This window comes from Miniopterus natalensis, chromosome 1, assembly GCF_054644295.1.
Source record: "Miniopterus natalensis isolate mMinNat1 chromosome 1, mMinNat1.hap1, whole genome shotgun sequence".
Lineage (NCBI taxonomy): Eukaryota > Metazoa > Chordata > Mammalia > Chiroptera > Miniopteridae > Miniopterus > Miniopterus natalensis.
In genome coordinates, this window is record NC_142081.1 from 180,135,151 (window position 1) to 180,163,055 (window position 27,905).

The 27,905-nt window shown below is 37.8% G+C and overlaps 1 protein-coding gene across 1 annotated transcript; it reads left to right on the forward strand.

Annotated features, from left to right (window-relative positions):
- The first annotated feature begins 28 nt into the window (after positions 1-28).
- On the forward strand, positions 29-27,905 carry TMEM156 (transmembrane protein 156). The gene is made up of 6 exons (XM_016207863.2): positions 29-116; positions 12,272-12,541; positions 13,262-13,522; positions 16,663-16,782; positions 18,902-18,985; positions 27,796-27,905. The coding sequence occupies exons 1-6, from the start codon at positions 29-31 to the stop codon at positions 27,903-27,905; spliced, it is 933 nt and encodes a 310-aa protein (XP_016063349.2).

Genomic DNA, 27,905 nt, shown 5'->3' on the forward strand with positions numbered 1-27,905 from the left:
GATGGGGACACGTGTCATGTGAATAGAAATGACAAAAGCAGCCCTCCTTAAACTACTTTTAGCCATAGTGATCACATTTATTTTAATTCTGCCGGACTATTTCAAGGCATCAAAAGGTGAGTATGTAATTATAATTTAGCTTCTCTTTTTCCAGTTTAAAAAATTACGACAGCTAGTGGTTACAGGAAATGTCTTCATTTCGGATACGTAATGTATGGGCTGAAGCTTTATGTCTGAAAAGCCAGTAAAAGGAGAACAACCTCGGTTTTCTGTTACATAGCAGGCAGTCACCTTAGTCATAGTACTTAATTATTGTAGCGTACAAGAATGAGATAAAGAAATAAAAAGGTAATTTAAAATTTGTGGCCTGGATTTCAAACATCAAGTTTACAGTGATCTCATCGTATGATTTTGCCTTTTAAAATGTTTTCATTCAAAAACAGCTTTAAGCATGCTTTGACGTTCTGAAATTATTATATATCGAAAATAATATTTATTATGTTAAATTGCTTGAATTCCCTCCAGTACAGCTATTTCACACAATACTTTACTATTGCTTTTTGAAAAATGAGAGTATTTAGATATTTCAAAATATAATTAGAGGAAGCTGGGTGTCAATTTAAGCAGGTATATGCGTGTGAATATTCTCAATGAGGGAAAAATGGAGCAAAATGAACTCTGTGGATATTTTAGAGAATTGTGAAGATTGTGGATACTGAGGGTAGGAAAATAAATAGATGGAAATTTAAACTATTCATGTCAATAAAAGATTTGAAAATGTATTAATGTGATTGTTTGCATAATTGTGCTCTTAGCATTTAATGAGAAGAAAAAGTGAAAAGAAAATGATGTATTATATCATTAAAAGTTAGATAAATTTGATTAAAATAAGGAAAAATCTTATATTTGATGACTGACTGGAATAATTATTGTTGCATATACATAATGCTAAGTAGACAGATAAAAATATTTTTGGTAAATAAACACCATGATTGTGTAACTTCGTGAATGATTGAATTTTTAAAATTTCTCTTAGTTTTCCGGCTTTATATTGCTTAAGTTAAGCAACCATAGATACATATATATTTTTTCCTTCATTTTTTTCAATTTTTAACAACAGTTTACATTCAATATTATTTTGTATTAGTTTCAGATGTACAGCATAGTGGTTAGAGAGTTATATACTTTACAAAGTGTTCCCCCTGATATTTCCAGTACCCACCTGGCACCATACATAATTATTACAAAGCATATATTTTTAATTCTTGATTTCACTGAATGAAAATATAAAGAGAATAGTTAGAACTGGACTAGAGATAACCTATTTCAATTTGTAAGCTATTGTGGGCTGAGAGTAAACTCATTTAATAGTTATCTAAGGTAGGTCATATAGATACATCTAGCACCTCCAAAAAATCAGGTTGGATCTAATGAAAACCAGGTAATCAGGCTAAAGGAGATTTAATAAACAATTTGCTAATTATTGGTAAGTGTTTATGGGAACTGGTAACTGCCAGCATTAATAATAATTTTTGTTCTAGTTACCTAACTGACTATACATATTGGCTCCCAATACTACCTTTACTGCCTCCATTTAAAATTAAAATATCCACTTCTCTTTTCCTGCTTCAAGAACAGCATAGATATTTCCTTGGAGTGATGAACTTATTTGAGAATTTTGTTTCAAAGGAACCCTCTTTGGGGCCAACAACCAAAATGTTTGAAAACCACCATCTTATCCTGATGTAATTTTCTGGTGGGAGGAATTTCCCACAGAGCCACCATAAACAAAAAGTTGATTATTAGGCAAAATATTTTACACATATAGCAGTATAAGAAAAATGTATTACAAGTTCAATAGTGTAATAATAATGCGTTATATCTTATAATGGTTTATGGATCACCGGAAATAGTTAATATCAACTCATTTTACACATAAGGGCACATAATTGTTTTGCTTTTTTAAAAAGTAATTTTTAAATCACAATAATACCTAATGCCTTATGAAATGAGTTGACTTGTTAGCCGATATAGTTCATAAAATAAAATATCTGGTAAAATTATTTAGATAATAAGCTAAGAGTGTCCATTAGTGCTATAATTAACCTTGAGATTTTCCTTTATAGTCTCACCACCCTCCCTATCTGTTACTTGTGTCTTTTTTTTTTTTTATTTGCTCTTATGTTCTGTTCACTTTAAGATAAATATCATAAGATAAAGCTAAGAAAAAAAAAGATAAAGCTAAGATAAATATTATAAATGATTTTTACTTATAAATTATTCACTGATACCCTGTCTTTGACAAATCAAATGAATTAAAAAAGAATCTTAATGAGAAATGATGTATTCAGGAGGTTTAATAGATTTGATTTGAAAATAACAAACCCTCTGCAGGCCTATGTTAAAAATAGAGAACTGTATTTGATCATTTGTCATCAAGGATGTCTCTTCTTCTCTGAATAATTATTACTCGGAATTTCAATTATCATAATTACACAGTATAAGCTATTTATTCTGACTTTACCAATGAAGAGGAACTTTAATGGTGTCTGGGAGTTTTAATGTTTGCATTGGGTTTGCACTGGCAGAAGAGCTTCTTCTAATACTTGCAGCTTATTTGAAAAGCAGCTTATTTGAAAAGCAGCTTATGCTAAGATACTATAGGTAATATAATGATTTGATACACTTATATTGCATGGAGATATAAAAAGGAATGGATGTATTTTGGTTCAGGGCTTCTTGCAGTTAAGGGAGCTGGGTTTCCCCCAAACAATAGACGTCATCCACCTACTTTTGTTGGACTTAATGTTTGAGAGAGAGAGAAAGAGAGAGAGACCTGGTTAACTCATAAATCTCAGTGATCTTTTATTTTTTTATTCTTTCACTTATGAATACTGTCTATCTGTACTAAAAACCCAGGGCTACAAAAACAAAAGTCAGGTGTTTCTTCAAAGAATTTTCAGTCGGGAAGACTGACTGGTAAATAATTAAATACAATACTGTAATTACTAGATGGCAATGTATAAAAGTGCAATGGGGACACCGTGAAAGTTGCCTCCAGGCCTGTCTGGAGATGTTCCTTCCATTTTTGTTGCAATGGGAAATAACTCCCAGAGTTCAAATGATCACCCAGTATTTCTCCTTCCCTGCTTGCAGAATCACTTTCTAAGAGAAGCAATTACTATTGATTTTCAGATAAAATGTACTCATATAAATATCTCAGAAATTCTTGAAACCAGAGACAGCCATGAGTTATGCAAGAGTATTCCTGATGATTTGTGGTGATGTGGGACAGAGATAGCACAGATGAAAACACTTCAAACCTAATTTTATCTCCCTGTTTTGACTTCCTCACTTACTTTTTAAGAGCCAAACTGACATAAACTATGTTTACTAGCCTTCATTTCCCCTTCCGTTTCACACTTTCTGATGGAAATGGTAATAAAATGAGCAGTGAAATTGAAGAAAACAAAAGATAAAGGAATTTTACTGAAGTAGCTGAGCATATGTACTACACATTACTTATGTCTGTAGTATAAAAAAATGTTATTAAGGGTAAAAGCAATGAATTTGCCTGAAAGTGTTATCCCAGTTCTCAAAAATGGGCACTTTATTTTCTTCTTATTGCCTAGCTCATTAGGAATTTAAGCAGTAATCCCCAATAAGGTTTGGGATATAGTTTTATGATTATTTAAATTTAAAAAAAATTTAACAAATACTTATACATGTACCAGGTAGTATACCTAGTACTTTTACATAAAATAACTCATTTCAACTCATTAAATATTTAAGCTCATTCATAATGAAGCATCTTTCTCAAGAGACTATTCTGAAAATCTTCAGAAAGAAGGAATATAACTTGATGAATAATTTTACTTTGTTGTGAGATTTTACTTCTTCCTGAACTTTATGAATCTTTATAGCTTTAAAATGGCTAATAATGGACACAATATTTTTACATATATATTTTATACAATATGTGCTGCCAAAAAGTACTGCTGAATATAATGCTTTTTCACTGCTTTGGCAGAATTGGCCCCATTCTCTCATCTGTTAGGTTACAATACCAACAATCCTTGCTTAGGACTGTTTCTAACTGCTTGCCTCATTGTATTGGGGGATAAATGCTCTCTCTGGATATCTTTTATTTTTTAATAGAAAAATATGACTTTCTCTAAAACATTAATATGGTAATATATCTTCCCCTTGTACTGCTCTGTTTCTTTTCTCCATAGACTTATCACCTATATAATTTACTTATTTATTGTATATTTTTGTTGTCGGATTTCTCTAAATAGAATGCAAGCTCCATGAAAATGATATTTCTGTCTGTTTTGTTCATATTTCAAGCACTTAGGACAGTATCTATTGACTGAGTGAATTTTCTGAGTCATATTGTAAAGCAAATAAAAAGGAGACATTCTTTTTTTTCTTAAATTTATCTTTACTGTCGAGAGTATTACAGGTGTCCCATTCCCCCCCCCAATTGACCCCCTCCACTTCGCTCCCACCCCCTCCCCAGGCCTTCACCCCATTATTAACTGTGTCCATGGGTTATGCATATATGCATATAACTTCTTTGGTTAATCTCTTCCCACCCTCCACCACACTTCCCTCTTTCCTCTGAAGTATGATAGCCTGTTGCATGCATCAATGTCTCTGGATCTATTTAGTTCATCAGATTCTTTTGTTCATTAGCTTCTTCTTAAAGAAGACCCTTCAAAATTTCCTGTAATGCTGGTCTGGTGGTGATGAACTCCTTTAGCCTTTTCTTATCTGTGAAGCTCTTTATCTGACCTTTTATTCTAAATGATAGCTTTGCTGGGTAGAACAATCTTGGTTGTAGTTCCATGTTTTTTGCCACTTTGAATATTTCTTGCCACTCCCTTCTGGCCTGCAAGGTTTCTGTTGAGAAATCAGCTGACAGTCATATGGGTGCTCCCTTGTAGGTAACTAACTGCTTTTCTCTTGCTGCTTTTAAGATTCTCTCTTTGTCGTTAACCTTTGGCATTTTAATGATGATGTGTCTTGCTGTGGGCCTCTTTGGGTTCCTCTTGTTTGGGACCCTCTGTGCTTCCTGGACTTCTAAGTTGATTCCTTTCCCCAGGTAGGGGAAGTTTTCTGTAATTATTTTTTCAAATAGGTTTTCAATTCCTTGGTCTCTTTCTCCCAACTTCTGGCACCCCAATAATACAAATGTTGGGCCTCTTGAAGTTGTCCCAGAGGCTCCTTATACTATCTTCATATTTCTGGATTCTTTTTTCTTTTTGCTCTTTTGGTTGGGTGTTTTTTGTTTCCTCATGTTCCAAATTGCTGATTTGATTCTCAGCGTCCTCTACTGTACTGTGGATTCCATGTAAATTATTCTTCATATCAGTTCCTGTAGCCTTCATTTCAAATTGGTACTTTATTATGTTATCGATTTTGTCAGTTATTTCCCTAATAGTCCGCTTAAACATCCTTATAAACAAAATTCTGAACTCTGTATCTGTTAGCTGGCTTGGACCTATTTCATTTAGTTCCTCTTCTAGAGATTTCTTCTGTTCTTTCCTTTGTGACATGTTTCTTTGCCTCCACATTTTGGCTGCTTCCAGGTGTTTGTTTCTGTGTATTAGGTAGAGCTGCTCTGTCTCCTGGAATTTAAAGAGTGGCTTTGTGTAGTAGGTGTCCTATAGGGTCCAGTGGCTCAGCCTCCCCAGTTACCTGAGCTGGGCCTTCTAGGTGCTCCCCTGTGTGGGCTGTGTGCACTGTTCTGTTGTAGTTGAGCCTTGGTTGCTGTTGGCGTCACTGGGAGGAATTGACCCCCAGGCCAACTGGCTGTGAGGACCAGCTGTAACTACAGCTGAAGAGCTGCTGTGCTGGAGACACCCCTATGGAGCAGGCTTTACTTCAATGGAGCTTTGGTTCACCAAGTGCGCCCCTTGAGTGTGTCACTGGTGGATGTGGTAGGGTTGTAATCCAGCGTGGTCGAGTCTGACCACCAGGTGCACTCTCTCTGGGGCCTCCTGGGAGGTGCAAAGTCAGCCTGTGCCAGTGCCTTGCCCAGGGCCCTCCAGCATGAGCTACACAGCAAACCGTAGTTGGCTGCTCCTTGTGCTGGGCTTGGAGGAGCCCAGGAGAGGCCAAGCTATGAGCCAATGCAGCTGCTGCTAGTGACAGGCCTGGAGCCACTTATCAAGCCGTATGGGGCCCACTGCTGCTTGTTTGAGAGATTTTAGGAAAATCCTAAGCATAGGGCTCGAGAGGCCACTTGCATAGAAAAGCCCCTGGAAATGGCCTGGATGAGCTGCAGGTGGGGAGGGGCGGGGCCTCCGGGAATCACGGGGCGGGGCCAAAGGTGAGAGGCGCTGGCGACTCAAATATGGTGCCTCCCTGCCAGCTGCGTGCGGGGAGGACTCGCCAAAGGAGCCATGGCCTCCGCCAGCCCTTCTGCCTGGGAGGAAGCCGCCCCTCTAGCTCTCGCCCGGATCTCAGGCAGGTTAGTTCCTCCCCGAGTGTCCCGGGTCCTTCCAGGGACAGTCCCCCCTGGTTTCACAGCCCAGAGTTGTGGGGACGTCTCTTCCTGGCCCTGGAGCCCTTGGCTGGGGCCTGCTTTGGGGCTGGGACGCTTTGCTCCTTTGGGAAACCTCCACCACTGAGATGTCCTCCGGGGTTTAAACTGCAGCACCAGTTGTGGGCCCAGGGCAAGTCTCCCATTCAGCCCCGACCAGCCCGTGTCTCTGCCCCTTCTACCTGTCTCAATGCTTCTTCAGCTCCCTGGTTGTGGGGCTTCTGTGCAGCCAGATTTCAGGAGGCTCTGAGTGATGGTGGTTCTGTATTTTAGTTGTAATTCTGATGTGATTGTGGGAGGCGGCAGGTGCAGCGGTTACCTACCCGACACCTTGTTTCCTCTCTCTGGAAACATTCTTGAAGGAAGCATTTCTCATCTGATCCTCACAACCATCCTTTGATTTAGGCAGGCCAGGCATTACTATCCTCCCCTTACATTTTAAAAACACAAATGTCATTATAAACCTAAAGCTTTTAGGTTGTGCATCCTGTGAAATTTAATTCACAGAACTTTAAACTTAAAAGATATGTGTCAAAGCAAGAAACGATCAAACAAGACAAACAAAAACTGATAGACACACAACAGTATGGTGGTTACCAGAGGGAAGGGGAGTGGGGGTAGTAAAGGGCAAAGGGGGTCAAATACATGGTGATGGAAGGAGATTTGACTTTGGGTGGTGAACACACAATGCAATATACAGATGATGTATCATAGAATCGTACCCTTGAAACTTATGTAATTTTATTAACCAATGTCACCCCAATAATTTAATAAAAAATTATATGTGCCTCTTTACCCTGAGTCATTTTTCTACCTTATTTATTTATTTATTTTTTGCATGGGGAACTTCACAAGGTGTTTACGTCCCTTGTTCTGACAAGTAAGCCCAGCAGTCTCTTTCTTCTGTCCCAAACCTGCCTTTCACATACTGCTACCATAAGTTAAAAGTAACTCAGAATTTTGCCCCTTTCCCCCAGGAAATATTTCAAATTGTCTCCCTCAAATGTTCAATGAATAAATCCATATAGCTGTATCATGCAGGCACATCATGATCTTTTTTAGCCCTTTCCCACTCAATATTACTAAAAAAGCGTTAGCAATAGACCCAAAATGGAAATATAATTGAGTTTTTGCTACTGATATTGATACTCTTTTGAGTCTATACCAGTTGTTACAAAGGCAGACCTGTGACCAAAGGAAATGATATGTTAACCAATGTTTCTATAAATTAGGCAGCAAAACCATACACTCAACTAATATTTTTAAATTGCTGAATTATGCTACAGAATACCCAATAATGATGCAAGGTCTTTAGAAACAGTTGGCTGTGTTTTGTTTTGCTCTGCTTTTTAAAGGCATAATTTACATACAATAAAATGGCAAAGACCTTACGTGCTCAGTTTCATGAATTTTGACAATGGTATGCACCTATGTAACTACCACACCATTTAAGTTACAGATTTTATCACTCCGAGAAAGAGTCCTTCTTCCCTTTCCTGTCAAATCTCCTCCTACCCCCAAGGCAACTTTCTGACCTGTGTCATCATAGTACTGTATAGTTTCGTGCCTTCTTATGCTTCATGTAAATGGAACCATCACAGTATCTATTTCTGGTCTGGCTTCTTTAGCTTAGCATAATGTTTTGAGATTCATCCATGTTATTGAATATACCAGTAGTTCCTTTGCTAAGTAGTCCATTGTATAAATACACTAAATTTGTCCATTCATCCATTGAGTTGTTTCCAGTTTGGGGCGCTTCTAAATATGCTGCTATGAACATTCTTGTACAAGTCTTTGTGTGAACATATGTTTTCATTTATATCAGGTAACTAGTAGTAGAATAGCTGAGTATACTTAATTTTATAAGAAACTGCCAAATGCTTCTCCAAAATGGTTGCACTAGCTATATTTCTAGTGGAAAATATTTCTTATTTTCCCTAGTTAACATTTAATATTCTGAAGCAATAACTCAGAATAGATATTGTCTGAAATAATCATTCCTCTTCTAAAGTTCCCTGACAATCAGTTAACAGAAGAATAGCCTAGGTATTGGGGAAATAGGACTTGACATAGAGTAGTTTCTGTAGCTCTTATTGTCTGTCAAACAGTCAAGGTTCTATTATAAATTCCCACGTATTTTTGAAGGTCAACAGAAAGTTGAGATTTCTGTTCTTATAGCTACACCTTGAAAAACATTCCTAGTACAAACATATAAAATGTGAGATAAAACATATTTAAATGTTAAAAAATACATAGTTGAACCAATAAGAATATTTCTTAAAGGAGGAAAATGACTAAAAATTCAAAACCCAGACTGGAAGAAATAGCGAACAAACTGGCCAGTGCAAGAGTGTCTACCAATTCCTGGTGGCCTGGAGTCTCAGTGTCACTGGGCCATAGTGGGGGACAGAAGCCAAAGTATGTCACAGGGTCTTTAAAAGGTGACTAAAAGGAAAAAGCTACCATGAAAATTCATTTAGAGGTATTTGTGTGAACATGTCTTTATTTCTCTTCTGAAAATTCCTAGGAGTGGAATTGTTGGGTGATACAGTCATTATATGTTTAACTTAAAGAAAATGGAGATCTGTTTTCCAAAGTGGTTGTATTGTACATTCCCACTGCGTGTGAGAGTTATAGCTCATAGCAGCATTATTCAAAACAGCAAAAATTAGAAATGACCCACATGTTGCTGTCTGAGAGTGAATCAATTGTGGAATATTTATTCAAATGATACCACAAACAATCAACTACAGCAACATAACAAAAATATATTAAGCAAAAAAACTCCCCAAAACCAAACACACACTCACAGAAACAAACCAAGTCATAGATGAATACATACAGCATATTCCCCATATATGTTTACATTTCTAAAGTATTCTAAGTAAAGCAATGCTATTTAGGAACATATACATTTTGGAAAGACTCTAAGATAAAGCAAAAGGGTGATAAACAAAATTCATGATAGTGGGTAACCTCTGGGAAAGAAGGAGTGTGGAGGGACTGGAAGGCTAGGGTGCCTCAAAGGTGTTATAATATCCTGTTTCTTAATCTGTTATATACATGGTTTTTATTTTTATTATTCTTTAAGTGGCACAATACATTCGTATATGCTTATATGTGACTTGTTATAAAATTTAAAAATGAAAATATAGTTCATGTTTCTTTGCTTTTCTTTAAAAAGAAAAAATAATGGACTTGGGCATTTGTCCTATACTGTAATGTATTTTCCTAATTCTATTTAGTATTCTATATACTTACTCTGAGAGACTGCAGTCTTAGTAGTGGAGTAATTCTGGAATGCATTTCTATCTCTGGGAGTGAGAATTTAGATGTCTAATTCCCAGCAATATTAATGGCAGTAGTTAAATTCATAGATCCTTGTTTATGGTGATGAGATTATAGCCCATCTGATAACAAAAATGACTGAGTAGAATTCATTTATTTCTTAAAATTATACCAGGGAAGGATATGTCCTCTACTTATTTTCCAATTGAATAATTTAAAACTAAGGTTTAAAAACCATCATAAAATTACATCATAGCTAAATGTAAAGTATATATCTATCATCAAATCTAAAACGCCCATTTGGTCACTTATTGGATAAGACTGCAATATCGACAGTAAAAATTTATCTATCTCCCTTCTAGGTCATAGCATAAGAATATAAAATTAAAAAGTTGAAAATTTCATAAGATGAAAAATTCCAGTAAGGAAAATGGAAAGATGGCAAGAAATAAGTTTTTCATGTATTTTGGTAATATAAAAAAAGCTAGTGTTCCATGAGATGTGCATTTCTATCTCCTTCTTGGGACATTGTTATTGAAGAAAATGTTTCAAAAATTAGTTACTATTTGATTACAACTTTGTTTATAGATATATTATAAAATTGTGTATTTGAGTAAATCACCCCCCCCCCCCGAAAAAACACCTTTATAGCAACTCAGGTATGAAATGTGTTTATAGCTGGAAATCACATGTGAATTACTTCAGGAGCAATTTCAAATGCAGAGAGTAATGAGCCTTTAACTTATTATATTATTAAAAAAATAATCAGTAATGAAACACTTATGGAATTAGTATTAAAGTAGAAATTCTACAAGCAAAAAAAATTTTTTTTAATACCAATCAATAGCTTGATTTTCTTTTAAGTTAGAACCAAGACATATGACTAAAAGTGGTCATTCTAAAAAATGGAGTAATTTTTTATTGTGCACCACATTATTTAGAAAATTTAAAAAATATATTTTGCCCTATATGATTATATGAGAAATGGTATTAAAAAAGACATATAAAGGTGGAATTGAGCATGTTCCTTATTTTCTTATACTAGCAAATGAGTGTCAGGCTGGGAATATCTGAAAGAGAAGTTACTTATTTAGTTGATCTCTACTGCTAAATAGGGATTCCCGATTTTTATAGTGAGCTTTAATTACTTGTGCAAATTAAATTACAGACAATTTTATCCTAAATGAAGGATGATTTTTTAAAATTTTTACTTTGGAATATGGGTTTGCATTTAAAATAATATACATTTGTACAAATTTCAAAAGTGTTTTCATATGTACTTTATGCCCCTTGATGCTATTATAACCCCATTAGGTTAGCAGAATCTAGAGTTATTATCTCTAATTTGCTGATGAGAAAATGAGACTCATAGAGACTAAAGTGTTCAAGTATCTTGGCTAATGACAGATACAGTACTAGAGTCTTTGTCTTTTGTTTTGAACTTGGCGTTTTTTCAGTTTATACCACCATTTCCATATCTGATGTTTGTCTTCAGACAAAAATACAAATTATGTCACCCTGATAAGTTTCATCTTTGGAGGTTCAGTTAGGTTGAATAATGGCCACCCAAACATATTAGGTGCTAATCCCTAGAGCCTGGAAATGTAAATGCTACCTGATAAGAAAAAGGGTCTCACAGATGTGATTAAGTTAAAGATCTTGAGATGAGGAGATTATCCTGCATTATCTGAGTGAGCCCTAAATCCAGTCACAAGTGTCCTTTCAAGAGAGGCACTGGGAGATTTGACCAGACAGAAGGGTAGAAGACAGAGACACAGAGAAGGCAATGTGAGCACACAGGCTGAGTTTGGTGTGATACACCCATGAGTCAAGGAATGCCAGGAGCCACCAAAGCTGGAAGAGAGGCAAGGAACAGATTCTTCCCTAGGACCTTCAGAGGGAGGGTGGTCTTGCAGAAACACCTAGATTTTAGACCAGTAAAACCAGTGTTGAACTTCTGGCCCTCAGAAGTGTAAGAGAATGAATTACTTGTTTTAAGCCACCAAGGTTGTAGGGCTTGTTACACAGCCCTCGGAAACTAATAGAGGTACTGTTCATGTTTTCCATTCCTTCTTCAATGCCATGCAATTGACTTGAACCTCCAGCGTAGGGCAGGTGAATTCAGAGGGACCTAAGTTTTGTCCGTTAAAGCTTTCCCAGAAGAGGGGATGGTTAAAATGCTAGGGTTTCCAAGCACTTCTCTACAAGGACTGTTCACTGAAAATTAATAAGGAATGTTGATAAATTTTAGAAAGAAGTATTTAAATCAAGTACTTATTATTAATTCATGTAAAAACAAAGTCTTGTCGAAGATAAGCTGAAATGTACTGAATCCATCTAAGAAAAACTGATAGCTTTTATTGTGTATTTATTTGAATGCCCAAAATGCAAATTCCCAGTAAAGAAAGTTTTTTTCTTCTTTTTTCTTTATAGGAAACATGTTGCAGCTATCATGTCTGGAAATGTGTTTACAACCTAATCTCACCTATTCACTCTCTTCCTCAAATTTTTCTTTTGTGACTTTCCTGCAACCAGTAAGGGAAACTCAGACTATCATGGGAATTTCTCTAAATCACTCCAGCTTTCAAAACTTTACCAGGATGTGCCAAGACATCACAAGTGAATTTAAAATGTGCTCCTCGTGTTTGGTTTGTGAATCCAAAGGAAACATGGATTTTATTTTTCAGGAACAAACGTCAAAAGGTAAATGCAAAGAGAAAGTGAGAATAAAGTTTATTACAGATAAATGACTGTATTCTGTTTAAAAAGGTATTAATAATTAGTTAAGATGAGGTCAATAGGGTGGGCCCCAACCCAATTTGAATGGTGTCCTTATAAAAAGGGGAAATGTGGACACAGACCAGCACACAGGGAGAGTGCCGTGTAAAGAGAAAAGCAGAGAGGGTGATGTGTCTACAAGCCAAGGAATGCCAAGAGTGCTAGCAAACCACAGAAGCCTGGAGAGAGGCCTGGCACAGATCTTACCTGTATGGCCCTCAGAAAGCAGCAACTTGGCCAACACCTTAATCTAGGAAGTCTATCCTCTGGAACTATGAGACAATAAATTCCTGTTGCTTACGCCACCAGTTTATGGTGCTTCACGACAGCAGCCCTAACAAATTAGTGCAGTGTAGGATGAGAAATTCTGTTGTGACAATTCTGAAAAATAAAATCTGTTCCACAAGTTGTCAGAGAAATATCTGTGCTTACTTTGAGACGCTTTGATTCAGTTTCAACCTTACTGTCCCTTGGTTTCCACAATCTTAAAAAATGTAAGCCCTTTAGTCATTTTTGGTGCAAGTGACTTCTTGTTTCCACCTTTTTATACAGGAAGGAAGGAAGAGATTTAGTTTTGAGTTGTATTGTTTTCTTACAGTGTATTATTATTTTGCAAATAACATTTTCTTAATAATCTCTTTCCAGTTCTTATCATGAGAGGATCCATGGAAGTGAAGGCAAATGATTTTCATTCACCCTGTCAACATGTTAACTTCATGGTAGCTCCTACAGTTGACTACTTGGAGGACTATGACATTACCTGTAATCTAAAAACAGACACTACAAGTTCAACAATCATGAAGGAAAATCCAACCAAGGAAAAGTCTATAAACCATACTTGTGGAATTATGAACTACCTGAATAATTGTATACACATTTCTTTGTACCTAGAAATGGATGCAAAAAGTAAGTTTTAAAGGAAACTAGAGGGAAAAGAGAAATTATGTAAGGGCTATGACATTAACTTTGCTGAAAATCAAATAGTTGAAGGAGAATTTTATTGATGAAATAATATGGCTGGGAAAATGTTAGCCCTTTTATCTGTTTGTTTGTTTGTTTGTTTTTTCAAAATGTGCTTTTTATGGGACCCAACCGTACCTGGAGGCAGAAGAAGCATTTATGAGTTGTGATTTGAGGGTCACTAGAAAAGCCCTAGAAAAAATTCTGGACATGCCTACTAGCTATGCTTAAAGTAATATTACCACACTTGGGTATGAAAGGGTGAGATTTATTTTTAAATGTAAATATTCATGTACATCGTGATATGTTATTAATATCTTACTTTGAATTGTTTTAACATGTCCTTTCTTAGAGCTGAGAACCAGGCCTGCATGAAATGGAATCTTTGATGTAAAGCTGAGAAGATAGGCAGCGTGCAGATTCAGCACTTTGGGTCTTTGGATGAGCCCAAAAAGACAAAACTCACATGTATCTTAGTTCTCTTTAAGGCTGATTAGCTTCCTAGTCACCCTCTTCTGAATCACCAAAACTGACCCTTTTACTAGGCATTATGCCCTCACTTAGCCACAAAACCTACTCTTGAAGAGCATTTTATGATCTAACCATTTAATGAGTGCCTGCTGTATGCCACTTGGTATTCCAGGCGCTGGGGACACAAAGATAAATGAATGTAAAGCAATCATGCACTTGCTTGACAGGTGGGACAGGTGTTATTGTAGAGGAATTTGCTGTGCTTTTGGATGTTCTAGATGTACAGGAGCCTTTTAGATGACTTTAGAATGGTTTTTTTAAAACTTTAATTATTTTTAAAAAATATGTTTTTATTGATTTCAGAGAGAGGAAGGGAGAGGGAGAGAGAGATAGAAACATCAACGATGAGAGTCATTGATCAGCTGCCTCCTGCACACCCCCTGCTGGGGATCGAGCCAGCAACCGAGGGGACATGACCTGACCAGGAATCAAACCCTGACCTCCTGGTTCATAGGTTTGCACTCAACCACTGAGCCATGCTGATTGGGTAAACTTTAATTATTTTTGACGCAACTATTTAAAAAATCATATTTATTTTAAAGAAAGCACAAATATATATGTATGCATTTTTTTAAAGTAAAATGTATGACTTCAGAGAAGTTTCTCCTCTGAGTTAGTTTGCCCAGGGCTCCTCAGCCTCTACACTTAGGAGGTATTTCAAGGTGTGTGTATGTATGGGGGGCGTGGGAGAGGATATAAGAAAGTCACTTTTCTTTTGGTTCAGGAGTGAGGTTGGAAGGTAGGTTTTGGAAAGGCTGCATAGGGAAGGTGACTATGATAACATCTGAAAGATAAAGAGGTTTGGATTATAGGTACTAAAACATTTATTTCAATGTACATTTATGTATCCATTTAATTACTTTTTATATTTTCTAAAACATAAAGGAAAAATAAGCATTTTTATTATTATGGTATTAAGAGGATTTATACTTGTGTTAATGTAAAAATCCATAAATTCTAGTCAGAGCGAAATGATAGTTAATTTTTGGGGTCCATAATTCAGAAAGATTACAGGGGTGCATAAGTAGGTAGTCTTGTATTCTGGAAGAACTATATTCATTTTGTTATGTGTAGAAGATTAAAACATTATTCGTATTTTGCTCTGCTGTGCAAAGATTAATGTGACCTTCTTTAAAAGCCCTAGCCACCAGAAGATGAAACTAAATTTAGTCCAGTTTGGTAAATTTACTCTGAAACAATCATTTAAACTGTCTCTTTAAATTTTTTTTCAGATTCTTGTCTGTTTCTTCTTGGCTCTCTCCCAGATGGCTGCAGGGATGTGGGGCAGGTGCACAGCATGAGGCGTGGGGAGACACGCTCTTCTGTGTTCACACTGATGCTTTGGTAGCTGGGCTGGCTGGCTTGGCCTCCACTGTGCACATTCTGCTCTTGCAATATCAAATTGGTGAATGCATGGTTCTTTGTTTTATTGCTTCATCACTGCCCAGTGACACCTTTGTGGTTGGACCCACGTTGTTGGCTCTTGGTGGCAGTGTAAATCTTCTATTCCAGTTAATTGCATACTTTTATTTTGCTGAGTGAGAAATGCAAGTTTGGCAGTTGACTATCATGGAATGACATTGGGGAGGCTGAGTGCTGCCATCCTAGCCAATTTTTACCATTTCTCCATTTAGCTTCTTCTTTAAATAAATGTAATGTACATCTTCCCATGGAGGGGGTTCCTGAAGGGATATCCAGATCATGAACACCACAAGGGCAGTCATCCAAGGGTACAAATAAGTTATGTATTTTGCTAAGCTGAATAAATACTAGCTGTGTTTTGTGTGCATGAAAGAGTGTCCAGAGGATGATGTGGAAAGTCAGTAGGCAGTTGTGTCTTGAATATGATTAGGTCCCTTTTGTTTATGTCTCTGATTCCTGGGTCGGTTGGCCAGTGTGTCTCTATGGGACCAAAAGAGACCATGCTAAGCTATTGCTGGATGGTGACTATCCTCCCCATGTGGCCTCACCATCATTTGAATGAACAAGTTTTTATCTGTATCTTCACTAAATTTAGGCTGACATAACTGCATGTTTAATTAATGCACACACGTGATCCGATCATCGCCTTGAGGGCCCCTGTGCAAAGGGGGTCTGGTTATTCTTCTGCCCTGACCTCTTTCACCTCCTATGCCTCAGCCCAGCCCTTTCTCTTTGTCTGTCTTTCCCTTTCTTCCTCGCCCTTCTCATACTCAAGCATCTTCCTTGATTTGAGGGTATAATTTTTGGCTGCTTGGCTATATTGTGGTCTTAACCTGGTGATAGAAATGATAGTAAAACTAATACCAGCATGACCTGTAAGTGAAATTAACCCTAGGATTTTGGAACTAAATGGATCCATGGAAGCCACCTGATTAAGTTTCCTCATTTAATACCCTCATTTAATACATCAGGAAAGAATTCAGGAGAGCAAGTGACCCTATAAAGTGATGTTATATACTATTTAGCTTTTTAGTTAAGGGCAGAATATGTAGTAGAACCCAGCTGCACCACCACATAGCCTCCTATCTACCGCATTGTTTTATTGTATTTTCATAGTATTTTTTTCTTTGCAGATTTCTCTTGTTCCATGAAGATCACTTGGTATGTTTTAGTAATATTAGTTTTTATATTTTTTCTCATCCTCATTATCCACAAAATACTTGAAGTCCACAGGCGAATGCAGAAGTGGCAGAGTAAGTATTGAGAAATAAATCCATCATTTGGGATAATCCATTTAGTTTCAAGGAACTCCTAATCTTATCTATAGATTCAATTTTTTTTTAGTTTTTTTTTTAGTTCAATTTACCATTTACTGAGCACCCACTCTTTGTAAGTGGCAATTCTAGGAGTATAAGCATAAATAAGACACAATGCCAGCATTCAGGGAGCTTCATGTGTCTTTTTCCTACCCAGAAAAGTGAATAGAGGGGGAGGAAGACTGTGCGAATCTAAAGGAGTTGATGGATTGAAGGTTGAGCAGGTGCCTAGTGGGAGTGAGGGCAGAAGAGAAGTAGAGGAACAGGGAGTGGAGTTAAAGAATCTTAGTGTTGGAAATCTTGAGCAGACTGGCTCCAGGTGATGAGTGGGATGGGAGTCACTTTTAATCAGTAAATTTTTGGCTGGGCTGAGCTAAAATATAGAACTAGAAATCAAGACAGTAGGGATGATATTAAAAATATTTAATGACTAGTATAACGCTCACCTGTCAGGATGGACACTGACTGTTAACTATTGTCATAGCCCTGCTGGTGTGTATCCATCCATATACTGGCTCCACTAGTGTGTGTCCATGAATATACTGGCTGAACAGCAAGCCTGATCGAAAGTAGTTGGTCTCTTAAAGACAAGAAAAAACTGTGTCATTATGAGACTAGGTTTTGGAGGTAGGTGGATATGTTAGAATCCTAGTACTGCCACTTACTAGTTATGTGACTTTGAGCAAGTTGCTTACTGTAGCTGAGTGTCCCTTTTTTCCTCTGTAAAACAAGACTGTAGTCATCAGTACCACACAGGGTTGAAGCAAAGATTGAACTAAAGAGATTATATAAGAAATTTGACACAATGACTAGAGCATGGTAATTCTCAATAAAGGAGAATAGTATTGTGCTGTTTATATTATTTCCCAAGGTTCTTATGTTCTTTACCAGAAAAGGCTGTTAGTCATTTCAGGTGCCAGACAAATAGTTGCCTCTAGGTTTGAATGAAAGTGCCATTAATTCTTTCAACTAAGTATTTGTTGCAAATATTTCTGAGAACAGTTTCATATCAAGTCTTGTTATTGATACGTTAGTATATAAGACCCCTAATGCATTGGTTAATAATAATAATAATGTATATTTGTAGAATAACCATTTCCAAAAGATTTTCACTAGATTCTCAAAGTATGAAAACAAGGCATGTGCTATTATTTTTATTTTATAGTTGGAAAAAAACAACAACTCTGAGCCTCAGGGAGGTTAAGTGTGTTGCCCAAAGTTATATAGCTAATGAAAAGTCAGTATTAAGACCCAGGGTGTTTCCAGTTTTGAAAATAATATTAGTTTAAACAAATGTATGTTATTTGTAAAGAGTACTTAGTTTTGAGTTTTTTAATCATTTTTTCCCCATATAATAATGTATTGAGAAGGAGAGAAACTAAAAAGAAAATGTGACATTAAGTTCTTATGAACATCTACCCACATGACAGGCTTAATAGCTTTCAAAGGCTTGCTTTATAAATCCAAGTATACACAGTAATAAAAAAGGTCACATCATTTAGACATTAAGTATTATTAAATATACATTAAATATTCTGTATATGATATCTATGTACATATAATAATATAAATAAGATAACATTCTCTATATAAGAGCTGGGATTTTCATTAGGGGAGATGGCATAATGGCATTTATGACAGTGGAGAAGCCACTGGTTTTAGATAGAACCTGTATTTGTTTTGTTTTTCTAAAATATATCTTTATTGATTTCAGAGAGGGGAAAGAAGGGGGAGAGAGAGAGATAGAAACATCAATGATGAGAGAGTCATTGATCGGCTGCCTAGCCCGCAACCTGGGCATGTGCCCTGACTGGGAATCAAACCCTGATCGCCCGGATCCTAGGTCAATGCTCATCCACTGAGCCACGCCCAGCGGGGCTAGAACCTGTATTTGTTAATAAAAAGTAACTTAAGGAAAACTTCTCAATGTCTTGCAATTCCAGGCCCTGTGTGAATGGCCCATTTTCCTTGGAAATCCTTTGACTCAACAGGGGAATCCATCTTTAAGAATGTGCCTGTTCACCATCTAAATATTTAATTTCTTTTCTTGGAATAGGTCATAAATACAAACCTTCATCTGACCTCTTAAGAAGGAGTCATTCTGAGAAACTTCGATCATTGAATACGCAGGTAATTTCAGGTGAGCTCTGTGAATGCAAACAGAACACTGCTCAGGAATTGCCAAAGCTCCACCATTTCAACGTAAACCCAAGATCGTGAGATCTGAACTCATTTGAATTAGCCTTGTCTCTGGAAGAAAGGAACCATGGGCAAATGATATGTAGTTTAATATGTCTTATTATCAGTGGACAGTTACAATCAAAACCACCTCCTTCAGTAATGGAAAGTTTGCTCAGTTGGCAAGAAGAAATTTATGTGGGTAGGCAGAGGAGAAAAAGCAATCTGGAATAAGTCTCAGATTTATTTTTAAATGAGACAAGATACCATTATTCCTCAGAATTGCAAGAAGTAATTGCAGAGCCGGCATGGTTTTTGCTGGAACCTTTACTTAGCAAAGGGCGTCATTGTGTAAAGAGAGCTTCTAATAGCCTCAATTAAAAAGTCCCCTGTCCTCTCCCAAGAAATAGAAATGGAATGAGGGAATCCTAATTAGAGCAGCAAGGGGGCTGTTAGCACAGATGCTGTGGTTCCATCTCTTTCAAACTGTGAAGCCTTCTGAATTCAAGCTGTCAAATCATATTAAAAAGAAAGAGGGGAATGTGACAGGGGCAAAGGCCTCTACATCATCAGGGAGAAGGAATATCCTTGAGCCATTGAAAATCACAGAATTATGAGTGATATTACTACAGCTCCTCATGCACAGTCAGTGAGCAGGCTTTGTGAGAAGTTACATAAGGAAACTTCATATCTGGTGTGTAAACGAACTGAAAGGAAATTGAACAAATCCTGAGCCCCCCACTGCAACTGCATCTGCAGCCACGTGGAGATTTGTATGGCATTTCGTTGGGGACTATGCTCCTGAGGCTTTTCTTAGCTATTTAAATTAGCAGGTATTGAGTCCCTCAGCTTGAGGAAAAATTGGATTGGGTGCACCTAAAGAGCTCACTTAAAAAAAAAAAAAAAGATTTTCTGCTCTCAGCATTAGCAGTCAAATTATTAACCTATGTCTAATAATAAGCATTAGCTAAATCGTCAGTGGATACTAGATAAAGGTGGGGGAAGTGGGTGGAAAATTTGGGTGGTCAATGATCATTTTGTTTGGTTAATGAAATAAAAATTGCAGGGTTGTTTCCAAAGGCAAAATTAATTTTTAAAGGGAGAAAATGGCAGTTCCCTCGGTGTCCCCTCTTATCCATGACACATACCTGACTTCCGTGCCCCAGGGATGTTTTAACCTGGCTCTGTAGGGCTTTTTGGGTTGCCTCAGGGAATCCCAGTCCTTTCTCTTTTCAAGTCATAATTTTGAGCACGGCAGTCTTGTCTGAGAAAAAGTCAATAGTTCCCCCATCAACATAAATAACCGGGGGAATCACAAATTTAAAGTTCTAGCTAACCATAGGCCTGACCTCACACACTGTATTTATGAGCCTGTGATTTTCATTCACCAGAGAAACCTGCCTCAGCCATCCTTTCCCTTTAACCACCCTCACTAAAAATCCTCTGGCTTTATTACCAGGTATATAATATTAATGCTTAGAGCAGGCCAAGGGATGGTGGCCTTTTTAAAACGAAGAGTCCTTTTGAGGCTTAGCTCCTTAAAGGGGAGAAGAAGCAGATCCTTTCCTGTCTATTTATATTCCTTTAACCTAAGTGCAATTTTTCCTGCTCCCATTATAAGTTGCTCTTTCTGAGAGAGAAATGGAAAGGGAATAATGTCTCCCTCGAGTGCTGTTTTTAAGGCTTCTCTTTGTAATGATGGATTATAGGCAGCAGTGAGAATGGAAGGAAAAAAATGTGCCCGCGTGGCTCTGCAGAAGCAGTAACACGAGTTTCAAAAAATGTAGTTCAAAGAGAACAGTGACTGCACTCACATTCGGCGGAGCCGCATGCTGTTGACTCTGGCCGCACGTTCTGGAATGTCTCTCCAGTTGTTCATGTGCTACAAATTCGGAATAGTCACACACGGACACAGATCTACAGATAGGCTTCCACCCTCAAAGAGACAAGAGCGAAATGAGCAGAGATTCCCAAGACCCTGACACCGCACGGTGCCTGGCATGTAGTGGGGGCACAGCAGACACTGATGGGATAAATGAGTCTCGCTGCAGAAGAAGATGCTGAATAGACTCAAATCCCAAGCTTTCACCTGTCCCTAACATTTTCTTCCTTGTTCTGAGAAGCACGGTGGCACAGGGTGGCTGTCTTGGCACGAATCTGTTTTACACTTTAGTCATTCGACTATTACGTTCACCCGGGTGATGATTCCTGTCTTAGTCACCTTGGATCCTTGTCCCTGGCACGTAGCTCACGGACAATAAAAGCTTATTAAATCACACAGGCCCTCGGGGGAAATGTGTATAGAGTAAAAAGAGCAGATGAACAAGAAATGAATCTTGGGTCTGGGAAAAGTGAAACAAACAAAGAGCCAGAGAGTGATCAGAGGGAACATAATTCTACTTCATTAAAGAACACGTAACATACTTTATAGAATTGCTAAGGGTATCAGAGAATAATGAAAACCACTGACCATCTTGAAGAAGAGATTTTGAGGATTATGCAAAAGCGACTTGGAAATGTATCCTAGAAACAATCCTTAATGAGTTGACCACGTTTGGAGACCAAGGCCAGGGGCAGAAGCAGTAGACTAGGAGCCTGGAATATAAAGGGGAATGAAGAGAGGCCAGGCAGTCAAAATTACACCCAAGCTCACACCACAGGAAAGCTTTGGTGAGAATGCCCCCGCTGGTGTCACCACCACTGGATGCTCCCTCTGAGCTGCCGAAACTGCCCTAGAGCACCTGGTAGTTTTGCATCTCTGCCAGGATTGCCAGTCCCAAGGGCGAGGAGCTGATCGGCTGAGTGCAGGCCAGGAAGCCGAGAGTGGGAATGTCTGCCCTTCTGGCTTTCTGCACACTTGCGAGTCCCCCTGAGATATCCTGCTGGACAGCCGATAAACACACATCCACACCAGTTTTCTGGGATTAGAGCTCCACTTATTCCTGCTGCATGGGTCAGTTAAGGGGGTCATTTAGTTTCTCCATCAAAATGCTGAAATTTTTAAAACTTGAAATTCTTCACCTTCAAACATTCAACCCAAATCTATTGAATACTAACTACCCACCAGGCATTATGTTAAGTGTTGACACAGAGTGGCAGGTGCTACAGCACAGTTACTGCCTTCATAGAGCTGATGCCACAGTTAGGGAGATTCTGGTGGCCTTGTCAAAAAGGAAACCTATTAAACTATAAAAACTCATTAAGAAACTTTCAGATGCACATTTCTTTCACACACATCACTTTATTTTATTTTGTAAGAACCTCACTTTTTTTCCTGATGAGAAAATAGAAGCTATGAGAGTTTAAGTAACTGAGCCACAGCCAAGTCCTAGCAGAGTCAGGGCTCAAACTCAGTTTTGTACAATGGATGCACTTTCTAGCACCCCAATGGCAATGGCGAACTGGGGAGCTTACTTCTATGGATTCAAGCCACAGATCAAAGCTCTTCATGCTCTTTAACATTTAACACTGGAAACTGAGATAAGACATTTCCTCTATAAAGCTTGTGTGAGACATGTGAGTCATTCATGAAGGAACATTTCAGCAGTAGTCATTTCTTTGCTTTTTTTTAACCTTCACCTGAGGACATTTTTTCCATTGATTTTTAGAGAGAGGGGAAGGGAAGGAGGGGAAAAGAGAGGAAGAGAGAGGGGGGGGGGAGAGAGAAATATTGATGTGAGAGAGACACATTGATTGGTTGCCTCCTGCAAACACCCGGACTGGGGCTGGGGATTGAACCTGGGACCGCTGGGTGGGTGGGCCGATGCTCTAACCACTGGGCAACACTGGCCAGGGTGGAAATGGTTTTTTGTAGTTAATGTGGGTGAGTTTATAGGGACCATGAAGGAAAGAAAATGGAATTTTATTGTGAAAGAATATTACTTAAATCATAGAGAGATAAATAAAGCAGACACGGAACAATAAAAAAAAGAGAGAGTATTACTACATGCCAATAATGGATGACCCAGTAATTTATATTACCCCAAAACAAAACTAATGGCACTGTAAAATTATAATTTGTAACATGTTTATGGCCAGTATAATAAAGATTAAGCAGGTTTCCATTTCCTGCAGAAGAGAAGATAAATTACTGGTGCCAGATGTCTAGCAACCAAGCAAGATAACATGAAAATTCAATTTTTACTTGCTTAACTATGATTTTTATGACTCTAAAAATACAGACTTGAGTTCATAAAACAGTAAAGGTTATAGCCATCTGCTTGGTTCCAGAATAGATAAAAATGCAGAGGGTAACTCTATGCAGGAAGAAATTCTTAAGTGTGAAGAATCTATCAGCAGAACAGGGTGATTTATTTTATTCATTCATCGAATGCCTTTATGTGACATTTATGCCAGGTATGAAAGAACTGATAATCAAGCTTATACAGATAAACATTTGCTCCATCTTCGCACAGACTCTCCCTGCCTCAACCACCTTGCCTCCCTTGCCACCCCCTGCAAACCTCCGCTCCTCCCACACTGCCTTTGTCTAGTAAACTCCAACCCTGGCTCAACTGACACCTCCTCAGGGAAATCACCTGGGATCTCCCAGATTAGGTCAACTCCCCTTATTACATACCCTCAGAATACGACACATCTCTCTTTGTGGCAATTATTACTCTTGCTATTTATATATGTATATGTATTTTTTTCTTTTTTTCCTCGCCCAGGGATATGTTTTTATTAATTTTAGAGAGAGAGGGAAAGAGGGAGAGAGAGAAAGAAACATCAATGTGAGAGAGAAACATTGCTCAGTTGCCTCCAGTACATGCCCTGACTGGGGATGGAACCTGCAACCTAGGTATGTACCCTGAGCAGAAATTGAACCCAAAACCTTTCGGTGTACAGGATGACAATCCAACCAACTGAACCCGGCCAGGGCTATTTGATAGTTTTATTTGATTGATGTCTCTCCCATGAGCCAGTTAGCTCATTGAGGTCAGGGACACTATTTTATAGTATTCATCATATATCCCAGCTCATAGAATCGTGCATATAAGGGCACATAGTAGGCACCCAATAAATATTTACCAAGTAAATACAACTCTACATTCACTATGTTGAAAGAACAGCTGCCACAAAGACCTTTTAAATACGTTCCTTCCCTAAATTATAACTTTTGTTAATGCCTATCCAAAATAATGAAAGGAAAATGCTTAAACACTTCATCAGTTTCATTCCTTGGATTATTAAGGATATTTGCAGTGTGAATGAACCGGAAACTGAGTCAATGGCTCAGAATATTGGCAGCTGTCTTGTTGAATGACGTTTTTCCCCCTCTTTAGCTGTTAATTATAGATAATTTTGCAGTAATTCATTTTCCTGTCCTCATTTGATTTTCACCTCATTTGATCGGCACCTGTGTGGCCTTCTGGCTCGTGGGCCGCAGCAGCCAGGCAGCCTCTGCCGGCAGGGTCCTGCCCTCACCCCACGGGTGTCTCGTGTAGGTGAATTTACCTGGTCCAGTGCCTTCTTCAGGCCTGTGGGCTCAGACTCCTATAATGGCAGCACGCTGACAAGGCTCCATTGTGTAATCCCGCTCACATCAATAGGTTTATAAAACCAGGAGGCCAATGTATTAATTCACAAAGAGTAATCCCATTGAGAGAAATACAACCCTAAATATTTCTGACAGCAAACACGTGCGTTCTCTCTCCTTCGATAGAACCATAGGAGAAGCCAGATCATAGCCAAGGCTTGTTTGGTAGGTCTTAGAGTGGATTCCTTTGCCAACACAGCTTGAGGGCCTTCTTCCCTGGTTTAGGGGTGGCCTCATTGACTCACGTAACACAGCCCTTTCGACATCGAACAGGCCCGGGCCTGGGGATCATTTCTGAAGATGGCTTTGTATGTTTCTGTTCTTTTTATGGGTTGATTGGATAGATTAACTCTTGGAGGGCAATCTTATTTTCCTTTTCCCCAGATTCCAAGGTGGCACCCCAGTTGACTGCTTGTACTGTTTCTACCCATATCATTTTATTAAGAAAAATGAGGAACAAAGCAGTTAAATGACAGTTTTTCAGTCACTCAACACATCTTCTGGGGAATATAACTGTGCATAAAATACAGTCTTTGTACACAAGGAGGCAGACAAATAAGCAATTACAGCAAAATTGGATAAATTCACTATTGAGGACGTAGAGGTCAGAGGGTCTTATATTATATGGACACCTAAACTTGCTTGCTGCTCCTTGCTTTGTTTTTAGCTGTTTTGGCTTTCCAATGCAATAACCAAGTCAAACATGGTTGAACAAGTAGTTTTTGAGATAAGAGTATAAAAAATTGATGGGGCAAATTCTCTTAGCAGCCAAGAGAACCTGGTAAGATGAAGAAGTTTTAGATATGCTTTCGCTGGGGGAGATGTACCTCGTCTTTGGCATGAAAACCATCAGGGACAAAGTGAAGAGCACAACCTGCAAGTTTCTGTCACTCAAAAATTACCTGGGGATCAAAAATTACCTTGGAAGGATGAAGTGAGATTAGTACCAGATGTCATAAATATAAAAAAAATAACTTTTGAAAAGTGATAGAAATCTTTAAAAAAAATGATTCAAGGGCAACCTGGACATTGTCATGGGCGGTGTGATGGGGCTTTATTTGAGAATATAAGTTTTATTCGAGAACATGGAGTTTTATTTTTAATCAAAGTTTCTACTGCTGGAAATCCATTTTGTTCACTGGATTCAGCCAGGTCAAAACTCCAACTGGGGTTCTTTTCAAATTTTTAGGCTCTTCTGAGGTTCCTGAAAAAAGTCAAAGAAATGTTTGGCTCAGAGATTTGACAAATTCATGAAAAGACTTCTGTGAAGTTTTAAACTATGTCTGACTGCTTCAGCTAGTGTTGGTGAATTAATATTATTTGAAAGAAACTCTATTTCCCAGTGTAGAACAAAAAAAAAGTCCACCTGTTTAACTATTCTGAAAAAGTTATTAAAATGACACCTATATTACTTTTTGCCCTTTTATCAAGTTTCAGAAGTTTTGCTATTAGCGTATAAGTTACATGACCCTGAGTACTAGAAGAGACAGGAGATAATGCCCCACTAGAGAGTTACTTTGGACTAGTCATCATTTGACAGATAACAGCTTTCTGCAGTAAAATATGGTTATGCCATGTTATAAAATATCATCAGATCAAATGAATAGGCAAATGCTGAGCAGTTTGGCTTTCCAACAAAAAGACCTGTTAATTTTCTTCAGTAATCATTTGGTTTCATGAATAGATTCTTTTGATGTTTTAACCTGATTGTCTAAACAGTTATTTGCATGTTAAGTTCATTCTGAAGTTTTAAGGTACGTCAGAAGCATCTTGGACACCTGTAAACAGGCTACCCAACTTAAAACGTACAAGCCCTTTGAGTCAGCAGTTCCCTTTCTAGGAATGTGTCCTGGAGATGCACTTACATGGGAAAGAAATGACACATGTGCATTGTTTATTGCTAGTGTGTTCACAATGTCAAAAGATTAGACACAATTTAATTAGGAGGCTGTTTAGAGACATGATGATAGATTGAGTCTATGGAATGCAAGAAGTTGTAAAAAGGAATGAGAAGGGCTTATGTGGACAGATCTCTAAGATATATCCTTAAGTATATGTGTGTATAGTATGCTACCAAATTGTGTGAAGAATGACAAAAATAACATACATATGTATAAGAGTATAAATCTATCATCTATCTATCCATCCATCTATCATCTATCAATACACACAAAAAAATAACCTTGGTTGCCAGTGGCAGAGGAAGGGAGGTATGTGATGCGGTGGGAAGTGATTGTCTGGGATATGGGGTAAGAGGGAGACTTTTCACTGAACATCCCTTCATAGTTTAAAATTTTTTAATTATGTGAATGCATTCTTTATTTAGAAAATTAAATTCAAAAATTAAGTTTTTCTTATTGAAAAGTTTTTTCTAGTTAAAAGAGTAAAATTCTTTTGGGTTCGATAGTATTTTTCCTTTGGTAAATATATCTTACCAGCGTTAATCATCTTCATGGACCAGAAGCATGGTGTTCTTGATTACACTCAAATCCTCCTTTTTGATTTCTCTTCTTAAGAAGTAACTTCCAGCTTCTCTTCATATTGTAGGTCACCTCATTTCCATCCGTGTTCAGGGTTTTGTATATAAAGCAGAGACATCTGGGAAGCAAAAGCTGCATGTATTACGTAGGACTAAAATATAAAAACTAGCAAAGCAAGGCCCCAGGCCCCAGTGGAACAAAAGAGATACCATTAAGCCATGGACATGATGTTTCATCTTCTAACTCGAAGTCAGCTGGAGATAATATTAGAAGAATTTGATGAGTCACATAGTCATAGTAAAGAAAGACAGACTAGAATTCACCTAATTTGTAACTTTGTTTCTTTGTAAAATTATCTCTGAAATAAAGGACATCATTAATATTCTTCTTTTGGATGCCTTTCAACAATATGCGATAGAAGGACATATTTGCAGTCAGTCTCCAAACTAAAATTCTGTTTTTGCTATTTGACATTGTACTTAAAATTTTTTTTTCTCTACTTTGTTCCTTCTTAACTATGCTTCAGGGCTTGTCCCCAGGGAGTGGGAGCAGAGGAGTAATGAAAGGAAAGAAATAGAGTTGAGACAAGTGGGTTAAAGGTGTCAGAGCTGTAGGCAGGACATTCAGTGAATGGTGGAAACTGCCCAAATCCTTTCTAGATGGAGGCTTTCCTATTACACTACAAAATACTGTGTCTGTGTTTGCATTGCTATTGACTAAATATAGACTAAAACAGCTCTCCTTCTTAAATAGTAGAGACCACGCAAAGGCTGCCCTCAACTCAGGCCAAGGAAGGGCTTTCTCCAATACCAGAGCTAGAAGTTCTTTCCACGATGCATGAGCACGAGCAGTATACACGGTGA

What these genes read in the sequence shown, in the direction of transcription:
- TMEM156 (XM_016207863.2), top strand. Translation starts at nt 29, where the DNA reads ATGACAAAAGCAGCCCTCCTTAAACTACTTTTAGCCATAGTGATCACA. An exon ending in GCGAATGCAGAAGTGGCAGA is followed by an intron (nt 16,783 to 18,901) that starts GTAAGTATTGAG and finishes TTCTTGGAATAG; the next exon opens with GTCATAAATACAAACCTTCA. An exon ending in GAATACGCAGGTAATTTCAG is followed by an intron (nt 18,986 to 27,795) that starts GTGAGCTCTGTG and finishes CTTCTTAAATAG; the next exon opens with TAGAGACCACGCAAAGGCTG.